Source organism: Daphnia carinata, chromosome 2, assembly GCF_022539665.2.
Source record: "Daphnia carinata strain CSIRO-1 chromosome 2, CSIRO_AGI_Dcar_HiC_V3, whole genome shotgun sequence".
NCBI classification, from domain to species: Eukaryota; Metazoa; Arthropoda; class Branchiopoda; order Diplostraca; family Daphniidae; genus Daphnia; species Daphnia carinata.
The window spans coordinates 4,508,538-4,522,475 of record NC_081332.1 but is presented as its reverse complement, the minus strand read 5'-3'; the positions used below and the strand labels follow the sequence as shown (position 1 = coordinate 4,522,475).

General features: G+C 39.2%; 2 protein-coding genes and 3 long non-coding RNA genes across 5 annotated transcripts; 3 read left to right on the top strand and 2 right to left on the bottom strand.

Annotated features, from left to right (window-relative positions):
• The first annotated feature begins 2,512 nt into the window (after positions 1-2,512).
• On the top strand, positions 2,513-3,350 carry LOC130686429 (uncharacterized). The gene is made up of 3 exons (XR_008999875.2): positions 2,513-2,650; positions 2,711-2,896; positions 3,123-3,350. It is a non-coding gene; the product is annotated as an uncharacterized LOC130686429 (long non-coding RNA).
• A 2,572-nt stretch (positions 3,351-5,922) lies between these two features.
• On the top strand, positions 5,923-6,615 carry LOC130686432 (uncharacterized). Its single transcript, XR_008999878.2, has 4 exons — positions 5,923-6,160; positions 6,215-6,288; positions 6,387-6,477; positions 6,545-6,615. It is a non-coding gene; the product is annotated as an uncharacterized LOC130686432 (long non-coding RNA).
• Positions 6,616-9,303: 2,688 nt separating this feature from the next.
• On the bottom strand, positions 9,304-9,934 carry LOC132087755 (uncharacterized). Its single transcript, XR_009420544.1, has 3 exons — positions 9,803-9,934; positions 9,484-9,749; positions 9,304-9,412 (listed from the first exon to the last, which is right to left on the bottom strand). It is a non-coding gene; the product is annotated as an uncharacterized LOC132087755 (long non-coding RNA).
• Positions 9,935-10,517: 583 nt separating this feature from the next.
• Positions 10,518-12,049, top strand: LOC130686415 (peroxisomal membrane protein PEX14). The gene is made up of 5 exons (XM_057509535.2): positions 10,518-10,711; positions 10,842-10,985; positions 11,055-11,218; positions 11,305-11,529; positions 11,654-12,049. Exons 1-5 carry the CDS (start codon positions 10,619-10,621, stop codon positions 11,970-11,972), a joined length of 945 nt encoding a protein of 314 aa, XP_057365518.1. The 5' UTR covers positions 10,518-10,618; the 3' UTR covers positions 11,973-12,049.
• Positions 12,050-12,099: 50 nt separating this feature from the next.
• On the bottom strand, positions 12,100-13,814 carry LOC130686416 (CTD nuclear envelope phosphatase 1A-like). Its single transcript, XM_057509536.2, is given in 5 exon segments — positions 12,100-12,801; positions 12,803-13,150; positions 13,250-13,440; positions 13,504-13,570; positions 13,631-13,814. Coding segments are annotated over 5 exon segments (771 nt in total). The 5' UTR covers positions 13,754-13,814; the 3' UTR covers positions 12,100-12,759.
• Between the last annotated feature and the right edge of the window lie 124 nt (positions 13,815-13,938).

The following is a 13,938-nucleotide window of genomic DNA, read 5'->3' as shown; positions in this document are numbered from 1 at the left end:
TTCCATCCTGTAACACTTCCAGACTTGATTTGATCCCCCGTTAAAATCTGTGAATGCAAAATAATAGCATTAAAAATACTTTTTCGATAGACAAAAAACCGAAAAGTACCTAATCCATGTTTCATGTTGAACTTGTGCCATGTCTTGGTTTACGTACCACACCCATTTTCGGCCCAAATACAGTCCCACAATTGTTCACTTCCTTCGCTGCATGGGCTTATTACTAACGATTCTTTTTGTGCAGCACTAACAGAATTTAAATTTAACACACTGTCAGGTGGTAGACTGAATAACTAAACAATAAATAATTGTTTGTTAAAATTCTATACTTATTTTGAATTTTTATTTGAAAAGTTTAGGTACCTGACTGTGTTCACCTAATGCCAACTCATCCTCATGTTCAGTTAGGTTTGAGTTTGGAAAAACCTCCTTCACTGTTTGGAAACTGTTCCGTTCCAATTTGTTCTTTTCCCCTAGCTGAGCTTGTAGACTCAAACTTTGAGCTACAAAACACAAATGAAGAAAAGCAAATAAATAGAATCATTATGTATTAGGCCTTACCATCCTTAGCTTTGCTGTTATCTAATATTTTGTGCTGTTGCAATAATTGAGCCTGCAGGTCCATAATTGGATCTAATAAACAATAATTAATAATTCAAAACAAATATAATAATGTTTATACTTACCATCCTTTTGTTGTATTATCTTATCCATTTTTCAATTGTTCCTCCAGCCACGCGTTATTCTCCATCCACGCTACTGAACTAACTGCGAATGGCATCCAATGGACTGAAATTGCATACGCCAGTAATAACGAGTCTGAGCGGTAGATGGCTACGTGTCGGAAAAAAAGAAAAAAGTGACTTTTTTTTTTCCGCCATTTTTTTTTTTTTTTCATGTAAAACGGATTGCCATAGTAAAACGGATTGCCATAGCCATATAGTTTTACATGAAAAAAAAAAAAAAAACCAAAAAAAAAAAAAATCACACTTTTTTTCTCTTTTTTCTACCCGTAGCCATCTACCAGTCGGTTTCGTTATTACAGGCATGTAAGCAATTCGAGTTAATTGTATCCCATTAGCAGTTAATTGAGTAGCGTGGCTGGAGAAAAACGCGTGGCTGGAGAAAAACTCGTGGCTGGAGAAAAATATTTAAAAATGGATCAGATAATAAAAGATAAGGATGGTAAGTATAAACATTATTTTATTAGTTTTCAATTATTAATTATTGTTTATTAGATAAAATTATGAAGCTGCAGGCTCAATTTTTTCAACAGCACAGAATCTTAGATGACACCAAAACTAAGGATGGTAATATGTAATGATTGTATTTGTGTTCTTTTATTCATTTGTGTTTTTTAGCTCAAACTTTGTGTCTACAAGCTCAGTTACTGGAAAATAACAAATTAGAACTGGACACTTTCAAAACAGTGAAGGAGGTTTTTCCAAACTCATCCCTAATTGAACGTGAGGATGAGTTGGCATTAGGCAAACACAGTCAGGTACATAAACTTTTCAAATAAGAATTCCAAATAAGTATAGAATTTTAACAAACAATTATTTATTGTTTAGTTATTCAGTCCACCACCTGACAGTGTGTTAAAGTTAAATTCTGTTAGTGCTGCACTAAAAGAATTGTTAGTAATAAGTCCATGCAGCAAAGGAACTGAAGAATTGTGGGACTGTATTTGGGCTGAAATGGGTGTGGTATGGAAACACAGAAATGGCACGAGTTCAACATAAAACATGAATTAGGTACTTTTCGGTTTTTTGTCTATCGAAAAAGTATTTTTAATGCTATTATTTTGCATTCACAGAATTTTAGTGGGGGATCAAGTCAAGTCTGGAAGTGTTACAGGATGGAAGAGTCAGCCTACAGTTGAAAAACACTGAAAGTGCATTACCATTAAGGTATGAGGTAAAGTAATAGAGTATGCAAATTGTCTAATGAGAAGTACCATCTTGTGTGAATGAATCCTGTGTAACAGCAATCCTTTATAGTTCTGTCACAGCTAGAAGCCTCAAATAATTCTGCTTCTCTGGCTAAAGAACAACTTGTCCTTTACGTTCAGAGTATTGGTGAAACTGGGTACTTAAATGGCCCTAAAGATATTTTACTTTGCTGCCATTTCAGAGATGAACATCATACATGGACTCTTTAGGTATGAAAAGAATGTTTGTCTATTAGCCGACAGAGAACTGAGAGAAAAAAATTCTTGTGAATCTACAAACAACAGCAGAAAAACAGAAGTGGATGAAACATTCAATGAGCTATCTTCCAATTATCGGTGAACAACTGATGCAAACAAAGCAGATCATTAAATCAAATTGATATTTTTATTTACAAAACAGCAACTCTGTCGCTGTCTGCGTAATTGGCTGGTAGTACTAATCTATGAATGACAGGTCATGATCACTTAAATCTACCTTTTTTTTTATACTGTTCATGGATCTTATTGAGCTCTGTTAGTTCAATTTGACGAAAAAGTATGTTGTGTAGGATACATGGGATCCTGATGTTGCAGCTTCACGGAAGATGGAAAGCCTCATGATCAATACAGACTGGAAGCTGTGATATGCTATGAAAAGGAACTGTTTAAGGGCATCGTCTTTGGGTACGCTTTAACAATTTTGATAAAGTCGTCCTCCAGGTAAGCCATTTCTCGAAACTGTATTTTATGATTTAAAAATATCTATTGGGTTTGCTTCAGGTTACAGGAAAAGATGTACCTCAATACATAACATCATTCGAAGAAGCCGGCCTGCGCCAACTACTACGTCAAAACATTAAGAATTCTGGCTACATAAAACCAACACCTGTTCAGAAAGCTTCAGTTGCAGTTATTCTTGCCAAAAGAGATTTAATTGCTTGTGATGTCACGGGCTCCGGCAAAACGGTAATCCAATTAATTAACGCTGTGTAATTTTGAAACCTTGATGCCCTCGTACTGACTTTATTCGAATGGGTCGGTATGAACTGGGTAAGTTGAAGTAAAAGTAATTTTGAGTGGGCACGCCTGTGATTGCGACTACTAAAAGGTCCAATTGCATCTAAGATACTCAATAAACCCTTCGTGATATTCGTTGATTAAGTCATCTAAAATTTTACGTTTTTTTATGCAGGCGGCGTACTTGGTACCGGTTATGAACATATTGTTAGAACAAGGTGTTGCTGGTGCGCCTCATGCCATGGGGCAAAAGCCAGAAGTTGTAATTGTCGCACCCACTCGTGAATTGGGCATTCAAATTGACCGCGAGGCGTGTAAATTCTCCTACAGTTCGGTTTTAAAGTCTGTGATTATATATGGAGGAACTCTCACGAGCCATCAGCGGTCAAATCTTCAAGCCGGGTGCAATATTTTTGTCGCGACCGCGGGGCGATTCAAGGAGTTTTCGACCATGAAGTATTTGACTTCTCGGGAGTCAGGTTTTAAGTTTTGGTTGAAGCTGATCGAATGCTTGATATGGGTTTCGGTCCCAATGTTGAAAAGATTGTCAATCATCCAACGATGCATCCGAAAGTATGTCCTCGATGGCTTTTGAGTATGAGATTATACTGATGTAATACTATTTGTTTCTCTGTAGGGAATCCGTCGTGTTTGTATGTTTTCGGCTACATTCCTAGATGAAGTACAAGCGCTGGCTGCGACGTACATGGAAGACTACATATTCTTCGCAACAGGCATTGTCGGTAGCACCAATTCGGATGTTGAACAGGTGTTTTTTTCATTGCTCGAAAAGAGATAAGAGAGCTAAGCTGATCGAAGTTTTACAAGATCTCGGTGATGCCAAGACTATCGTTTTTGTCGACAGCAAAAAGACGGCGGACTTCGTCGCTGCATTCCCGTGCAATAACAACTTACAAGTAAGAATCAAAGCTGTTGGAATTGGGCAAAGTGTCTTAACTTTAAATGTCTAGTCTACCAGCATCCATGGTGAGCGTAAACGAAAATCGTAAATGTCTCTTCCGAAGCTTCTGCCAGAAGAATATGCTAGCAATCAACTCACGAATCATGTAAGGTATGAAATATATATATATGAATTAAGAGTTATTATGCCTAATGGTGTTTTACTGTCTTATTATAGATGAACAATAAAAGCCGATGTCGTGGTGACGAAGAAAACAACACGTCGAGGTGCTGTCAAACGTGTCTCCGTTCCGGAGAAGGAAGCGCCGGAAGGCAAAAGGCGTCGTGGTGAAACGAAAGCCAATAAACACGTTGCTGGATTGGATGATGTAGAAATGTTACACGAAGGCAACGGACACGCTGTCGACATCCATGCCAATCACGTGCCAGATGAGCCGGAGGCGAACGATGGATCGCGAGTCACATCCGTCAAAAATGGACGATCTACTCGCGCAAAGGGCGCACTCAAAGTTCATTTTGACGTGGCCGAAACGGCGCATTCGCCAGTCAGATCCACCCGTTCGACGCGGAAGACGGCTTCACCGGCCGAGAAGAAAGTCTCTGTCCAGCTGGAACGCGACCCCGACATTGAGACTGTGGCCGCTACTGCAAAAGAAGAGGAAGAGAAAGCACCGGCCGCCAAACGTTCACGACAAAAGAAGGGCCCGGCAGTATCTGCCGCAACAATGGCGGATGAACCTCCGGCCGTGCCGGCCACGAAACGGACACGTGGTGGCAAGAAAACAACTAGCGAACCTGAGCTTGTTAAGGAGGATACCTCATCGCCACCACCTCGACGTACTAGAAACCTCTAACAGCAAGACCCATCAATGAATTACCTATTTTATTTTTCTTTTGTTTCACGGTAACTCGTGTCCTTAAAAGTCAGCACGACAGGCACATTGAGATAATGGTTATTGCTACCTTCTTGCTTTTTAAAAAAGGCATCAAGCCAAACTGCTCAACCATGCAGTTAGGCTTTTTCCTTTTTTAAAAATTAGAATTAATGAAATAAAGCAAAGCTTGCCATTTCAATCATTTCAGGATTGTGGAGACAGACATTGTGGTTCCAGCGGTTTCCTTAGTTAGGCAAGTCGTTTAATAATGCTTGGTGTTACAACTATTTTTTAAATTATTTTTAACTAAAATTTTTTCATTCACGACATTTGCAGGTTCTGAGCAGTGAGAAACGATTGTTGCTGATGTAGAGTTTTGTAACGGTGGACCCCACAGTCTATGACAGAAACAAGTAGGACAGAAAATTCCATCTTCATCACTAACAAAAGAAAAAGGGAGGTTTGCATTATAAGGTTAGGTTACAAATAAAACAACAATAAAACCATTTGCTGATACTACCTTTCATACATTGTTATCACAAATAGGAGCAGTATATATTGGCAGCCATGTAGCTTTGTAGTTGCTTCGAAGAATTTTTTTCCTTGCCTGGTGATTGGTTAATTGAAATAGGCACGATAACACATAATCGATGCCCTTGTCTCAGTGGAGAATTTTTTCCGTGAAACATGGCCGAAATAGCGTGCAGCTGTTCAAGAAAGAAAATTGTATTGTCAGACAGACTTAATGTTTACTAGCTTGAAATCCAGACATGTGTGAAGTTGCAAAATTTCTACATGTGAAGTGCAACCAAGCTTCTTTTTGAATTCTGAACCCAAATTATGTATTTTCCTAGAAATATCTAGGTTTTTGGATAAATAAATAAAAAACAGTGACTAATCCGGGCTCAAAAACATGTTAAATCGCTATACTTTAAAAATGCTGTTCATGGTTTTGGTCGCTACATTTGTTTAAATAAAATTGAAATGGTACAAATATGGGGGGGGCTATATTTGCCATTCACGCTCGATTCACGCTCAAGAAGTTTGTTAAAAGAGTTCACATCAGTGCAGTTCCCGTCTCGAAAAAACAAGATTTTCAATTTTTATGAATATTTCGGTTCTTAATTGGAAAACAAGATGACGCTGCTGTGCTACTGTTTAGTTGGTGACTGGGGGGTAGTGAAACCTGTGTTCGAAAGTTTTTGTGAAGTATGTCACATTCCAAGGGAAAATTCAAGCAAATCTCATGGTGGTTCTGTGTGTTTTCGTCCTAGAGTGTGTTTTGCAAGTGAAGCCCACAAAATGCTTGGTTTTTATGTTACATGTCTTGTAATCACCTATGTCAGCTGTCTAAACAAAAAACTATTCGCAACCCATTATGTTGCATTCATCAAACTATTCTGGTGCTCATTGAGAGGTATAAGACTAATGTTTTGTTATCAGAATCTCACTAGCGGATTTTTCTTTTAAGGTTAAGCTCATGAAACTTCATTTGTAAAGGATACTTCCCGTTGAGGAATGTCACCAAAGATGCGAATCCTATGGGTACGAATACCATAATATTATTCTTCTAACCTTTACCCGCTCATGGTTGCCTGTCAATTGCAATCTAACTGGTGCACCAAATTCGTCTTATGCTGCAGCGCCAACTGTAACCACAGCCATTTCAACAATTGTAATCTCTACTTAGCCTACCAACAGACATAGACATGTACCTCAATACAATTTCTATTGGTATTCATAAATTTTTCTCATACCTAGTATAGTTTGTTTGTTTTATAAATTGAATATTCAACCATAGGACTGCCATCTCTTTGCTGTCTGCTGCCTATCTGCTGGCCCTACAGTATTTCTAGCCATTGGACAACAGAAGTAAGTCAAATTGCTTTCATACATTTGGCTACATCAGCAATCTTATATTTCCAACTAAGTAATTCTTTTTCTTTACATTTACATTACAGAACAAAGCCTTTTTCCTCTTCGCCGCGCCCGTCTTCACCTCGCCTGTCAACCCGTCTTCGCCTCGCCCGTCGTCCCGTCTTCGCCTCGCCCGTCGTCCCGTCTTCGCCTCGCCCGTCGTCCCGTCTTCGCCTCGCCCGTCGTCCCGTCTTCGCCTCGCCCGTCGTCCCGTCTTCGCCTCGCCCGTCGTCCCGTCTTCGCCTCGCCCGTCGTCCCGTCTTCGCCTCGCCCGTCGTCCCGTCTTCGCCTCGCCCGTCGTCCCGTCTTCGCCTCGCCGGTCATCCCTTCTTCGCCTCGTGGTCACCCCGCTTTCGCCTCGCCCGCCATCCCGTCTTTGCTTCGTGGTAGCCGCGTCTTCGCCTCGTCGTTTGGGTATTGTGTGTGTTTTGCAATGTTTATTCTTAACTAACCCGTTGGCTGCCACCCACCTTTTATCCCCTTTTTTTTGTAGCTTGACAGGTACGGGCCGCGCTGTTCTGCTCCATGGCTATCTGCCATGGAGTGGAGCAGCGCCACTGCCCAAGATTGGCCGAATGGCCCCAAAGGCAATGCACCATAGGGACTTTCCCTTGATCGATGCGATAGATGAGACCTGGGGTGTGCATTCCCGTAAAGGTCTCATCATCGTATCAGCCCGGCCTACCCGGCCCCCTTGGTCGCTATCCCTATGATAGCGACGTAGCGACCGTAGTTAAGATGGCGTGGCAGCCAACGGGTTAGTTTTAAGTGTATATATGTATGTATTGTATGTTGTATTATGTGGAATATGTATAGTGGTGGATTTGTGGGTGGAAGGAGGGAAAATAAAATACTTTGTAACATTATTTATTTTTTCCATTTATTTATTTAGATTTTCAATTGACTGAAATGGGGATCGAACCTAAGGAATCTTGCATGCAATTCAGTAGCTTTGCCATTATGCCATCTATAATTTGTTATTATCATGATAGGCATTCCATAATAGCCTCATGACGAACTTATTTTAACATAGGCATCAAGATTATAACTAATATTTATAAGAACAGTCATGGCGCAACGGTAGCGCGCTATGCTGGAATGCTATAGGTTAGTGGTTCAAATCCCAGATAAATGATATACCAATGGAAAGAATGCGCATCATAAAAAGGTGGTACAAAAACTAAAGGTGAATTGAGCAAGGGAAATAAAGTAAGTGTTTATAACTGTAAGGTGTGAACACGAACACAGACAAAAAAGAAACAAATTTTGCAAAAAATATTTTTATAAAAAAAATTTTATTGACAATTCTCTGCACATTACAATTATTTTTGCAACTTTAAAAAGGCACAATAGCCCTTTCAAAAGTTGCCGTCAACCCAGGCAGGGGGAGACACTGCCTTGTTGACCCACCGGGGAGATTACCCGGTGATTGGCTAAGAGAAGCCGGAAGAAGAGCTGAAGATTTGGAACATTTTTACAGGAGCGATTAACCTTTAGTTCGGATTTGTGGGCAGCCACGTCACCCTCCGTGAACACATCATCGGACGAAGCGGCACCCCACGTCCCCTTTCCGGCCAGAGCCCTCCAAACCTCGGTATATGTTGTTTTTATATATACCGTACAGTAGGGGCATGACCCCCTACGGGCTTATTATGAGTCAAGGGGAAACGGGGCTTCAGAAAAGAAGGGAGCCCAGATATGCACTTCAATTTTTTTAATATCAAATACCGTCTGGGGAATCCGAATTAAGTATAGCAATGTCATGTCATCCATCCAATCAATACAATTTATTCAGTGTCTTGCCCCAACCAAGAATCTTTTCAGATCCAATGTTACTATTAACCTATATTGAGAAAAGAAAAACAACACCGTTAAACACATCAATTGTTGATCATGGAACTTACATGACTCATAGATTCAACTTCTGGTGGAAGCTTGGGAAAGGATATACAAATTGCAGATTAACTTCATTGTATAAGGCTCTTGAATGATAAACTAGCACCTGTAGAATGTTGCATTGTTGATAGTTGTGTTCCCAGTACATGAAAATCCTTTCCTATTGGATAAAATTTTTTTTGGTAGATAACACCTGGTTGGCAAAAAGGAGGAGAAATTCTTCGTCATAAATTCAAAATTATTTGAAGAAAAATCCTTTCATACCTAAAGAGTCCATGTATGATGTTCATCTCTGCAATAGCAGCAAAATTAAAACATCTTTAGGGTCATTTAAGTACCCAGTTTCCCCAACACTCTGAACGTAAAGGACAAGTTGTTCTTTAGACAGAGAAGCAGAATTATTTGAGGCTTCTAGCTGTGACAGAACTATAAAGAATTGCTGTTGTACTGGATTCATTAACACAAGATGGTACTTCTCATTAGGCAATTTGCATTACTCTATTAATTTACCTCACACCTTACGGTAATGCACTCTCAGTGTTTTTTCATCTGTAGGCTCACTCTTCCATCCTGTAACACTTCCAGACTCGATTTGATCCCCCGTTAAAATCTGTGAATGCAAAATAATAGCATTAAAAATACTTTTTCGATAGACAAAAAACCGAAAAGTACCTAATCCATGTTTCATGTTGAACTTGTGCCATTTCTGGGTTTCTGTACCATACCCATTTTCGGACCAAATACATTCCCACAATTGTTCAGTTCCTTCACTGCATGAGCTTATTACTAACGATTCTTTTAGTGCAGCACTAACAGAATTTAAATTTAACACACTGTCATGTGGTGGACTGAATAACTAAGCAATAAATAACTGTTTCTTTTTAATTCTATACTTATTTTGAATTCTTATTTGAAAACTTTAGGTACCTGGCTGTGTTCGCCTAATGCCAACTCATCCTCACGTTCAGTTAGAGATGAGTTTTGAAAAACCTCCTTCACTGTTTGGAAACTGTTCCGTTCCAATTTGTTCTTTTCCCCTAGCTGAGCTTGAAGACTCAAAATTTGAGCTACAAAACACGAATGAATAAAAGCAAATAAATAGAATCATTACGTGTTAGGCCTACGATCCTTAGCTTTGTTATCTAATATTTTGTGTTGTTCCAATAACTGGGCCTGCAGCTTCATAATTTGATCTGATAAACAATAATCAATAATTGAAAACCAATATAATAATGTTTATACTTACCATTTTTTTGTTTTATTATCTTATCCATTTTTCAATTGTTCCTCCAGCCACGCGTTGTTCTCCAGCCACGCTACTCAATTAACTGCTAATGGGATACAATTAACTCAAATTGCTTACATGCCTGTAATAACGAAACCGACTGATAGATGGCTACGGGTAGAAAAAAGAGAAAAAAGTGCGATTTTTTTTTTGTTTTCCGCCATTTTTTTTTTTTTATGTAAAACGGATTGCCATATGCCATATGTAAAACGGATTGCCATAAAAAAACAGAAGGCCGGGCTGATTTTGTCGGGCTTAAATTTTTTCCTATTAAAAAATAAGATCATTAGATCAAGATAACTATGTATGATTATGGTTCAGAATTTAACAAGGAACACGAAAATGAAATTAGTTTTTACGTAGCCTTTATGGTTTTTGAATAATCAAAGAAGTTGGATGTGTCACGCTAGCGCTGTAGCGTACTGGCGCGCTAGTAATGTTTTTCGATTCGAACACACTAATTTAATATTTTAGATTACTCAAAGACTATAAGCTCTACGTGTGTTTCGAGTGTTCCTTATACTTCAGGTGAGTTTTCTTTGTCTTCCCTTTTTAATATAATGTTAGTTAAAAATTTCAAAAGATATTCAAGGCATGCGTTTGCTGTTTAGTAGCATTACCTCGCCAGTAATTGTTTTTTCTTCAATTTTCATTTGATAACAAACTGAGTGCTCAAGGTTGTTGTATGAGTGTCTTGGATAACCTATTTGCCTGTAGTAACTGCTTGTTACAGCAGTTCCCAATTCAAAGTTAAGCTTTTTTATATTAAGTTCCTTCATGATGAACAATAATGCTGTTATATTGGGAAGTGACCACCGACATGAAGATAACTCCGAAAAAGGAAATATAGAGGCCTTGCGAGAAGACTTGGTAAATTTTGATCTACGCATTCCTTGCTTCTTTGAAATACTTCCTGATTAAAAGTTGAGGCTACCAATACCTGAAGATGTTTTTTGTCACTCAGAAAGTGGTTGCACAATTGTCTGTTCTCTTTTCATAGATATCTACAGCTGTAAAATTTTTGCAAAATCCACGTGTTGCAACACGTCCCAGGTCAGAGAAAGAACTATTCTTACAAAGGAAAGGATTGAATCATGCTGAAATTATGGCAGCATTTGAAGCTGCTGGAACCAGTGATGAAAAAGTATTGGGTCATTAGAATTAATCTAGCCTTGTTTCTAAAATCAAGTTTGATGTTTACTGAATATAAAAGGAAGGGACCCGTGGACACTACTCGTCTGTTAAAGTAGCACAGTTACATGAATACAGCCATGCTTTGACACCAGTTGCAACATCAAAATGGGGCTTATTCAAGGAAATCATGAACACAATGATCCTTATCACAGGAGCTGCTTACAGCCTTCATTATCTATACAGGTAGAATAACCCCTTTAATGGGCACTGTGGTATACTGTATCTTAAGAAAGAAAGAGAAATTAACACATTTCTATTGAACTTTCTAGGCGATTCATAGAACCTTTCCTATTTGGTCATAAGAAAAAGAAACCTTTAGAAGATACTGTAGAAGAAATGAACAAAAATCTTACTTGTTTAGTAGGCGACGTTTCAGCAGCAGTACAGAATTTATCTGATACAGTTGCTACGCTTCGTCCAAAGCAATATGAACAATCCGAGATTAAAGAATTAAAAGCTGAAATGGCTTCTCTAAAAGCCATTTTGCTAGGAAGGTAAAGTATTAGTACAGTATCATAATTGAATAAGATAGAATAAGGTTGTCCAATGGAGGTGGTGCTACTAATTTGGTATGTTAACAGCTTCGTTTCATTTTTTTTTTTTTTTAATAAATAAAAGGCGGCAGTTTCCAGCCCCTCCAGCAATTGTGACTGGAACTCCTTCTATTCCCTCTTGGCAACTAGACTCTTCAGCCGGAGAAAAACTAAATCTTCGTGCGGAATCGACAAGTAAAATTAACCAAGGTGATGGTGTTTCGTTGTCTTCATCGCCGGAGATAATTTCTGTTGAGGAAATGCCCACAAGTTCTACATCGCTGGCCAAGGCGGGTTTGAGTTCGGTGTCACCTGCCCGTGGTCCAAGTGAGAGCAGTGAATCCAATAGTGCCGAAATGGTAGAGATGGGAGCTTCAGGGGGCTCTGGCGAAGATACAGATTAAGATTGTCAAGTCAAATACTTTGTCATACTGGTACATTGTTTGGGAAAAAAAGAAGTATTTGAAGATGTTCAATTGGACACGGGAGTATTCAATTCTTTCGCCAGCGAGTTTAAGATTCAAAGATGTTTATATCAACTAGTCCATGTATTGACTTTTTACTTATTTCGTCGGGTTCAGGGCATTAAGATAAAAGGGAAAAAGAAATCTTCTATTTTTTGTTTGTTTTTTCTTTTGTTTTGGTAGGGTGAGCGATACAAGGAAAAGGGATGATGTATTCACACACTTCCGAGAGGAATAAGAAAATCAAAAGAAAGAGACAGAGGAAGAGTATTTACTGTACACAGTTAAAGATTGTTGATTCCACTTGGTTAGCCATATTGCTTTTTTTTCAACAATAAATCAGTCAACTGGAAGAATGAATAAGAAGAGAAGATAGGGTCAACAAATCATGAATAACGCGGATTGTAAGAAGAAAAAATTGTCTCAGCACACATAACTATACTCTCCGTATTAAACCTATCCATCCAATCGCGGAGACGTCACTTCACTAATTGTGTCTATTCTAGACAAGGCCAATCGTTTACACAACGAGAAAAACACTGAGGCCATCTGAGGACAATCCGTAATGGTATTTAACAGTCCGATGGAGGTTACTCAGTACTGTGCAGTCAGTTGTTGATGGAAGCTGATCACGAGTGAATGAACGCATAAGGGAATGAGACTTGGCTGCTGCAGAGGTGATAGGGAGGTGGGCAGAAGTGTGGGAACTGGTATGTGCTGGATGAAATCACAAGTCAGCAAAACTACCAGAGTCGATGCGAGTGCAAGTTCCTGCCGAGAACACTTCGAACGTCCTGCGTGAATCGCAGTGCGTCGAGTACGGGTAACAGGTTGAGCAGGGCAGTGTCCATAGGATCGGAGAACCAGGATTTGATGGGTATGGCATTGTCGGGATACGACCGATAGGCCGAAGGTGAATTATCCAATATAAATATGGACGACAAGTCCATCGAGATCATTTCTAGGTTCTTGGTGTAACTGCCGTAATCCATGGTGCAGTGCTGTCGGTAATAACGCCGCTGCAGCATGCCTCGCTGATTGTCCAATTTATCTGCTACGGCCGCTCCGTAAATTTCCATGCTAGCAGTAAAAATCACTAGCGTGTACCACTGTGAAACCTGTCAAAACAACAGTTACTTGATTATTTGTATTTTTTGACAACTAAGATTAACAAAGTGTTGAAACAATGTTCCAAATATATTCTCTGAGCATCTTACCACATCTAGGAAAAAGTCAACATGTGGACGCTTGTGTACAAAAAAACGTACAGGATGCCTGTCAATTGTGACTTTCAACACAAAATCAGGTGGGGTGCCAGGTTTTACTGTTTGCCTAACTACACCATCATGGTGCGAGTGAATCAGTGTTTCATCCAAATCCAGTACCAGGATTTTCCGCCTGACCATACCTAGTAGATTATTTTTCAATGAATGAACATTTGTAGAAAACTACACTCTTTGTTAGTATGTACTTAGTCTATGCTTTGATAGAGGTGATAGTGGTGATACTTCATATTTGACAGTCTGATGCTGTATAACCTATTGTAAAAAACATAGTGAAACAAGAAAACAATGATAGTGAATAACGGTGAACATTACCGCTCTAGTATTTTTGCGAAAAACAAAACAAATGAAAGTCCATATCTTGGAAGCCAACACGAGAAAGGCGCGAAGTCCCATTTGCAACTGTTTCAACATTGGGACGGGAGTTGGTCCGCGCATTCATCCGAAATTAATTGTTAAAATTTGAATAAGGGTAATTTAGGGCCAGACTGTGAGAAAATCCTTCACTTTAACTATATAATCTTCATCGACACTTCACCACCGATTCCGCCATGTTGGGCTTTTACAGCAGAACAAAATCTAGTCAGCGACGACTCTATCTCACACCAGCGGCATCTTGTGGT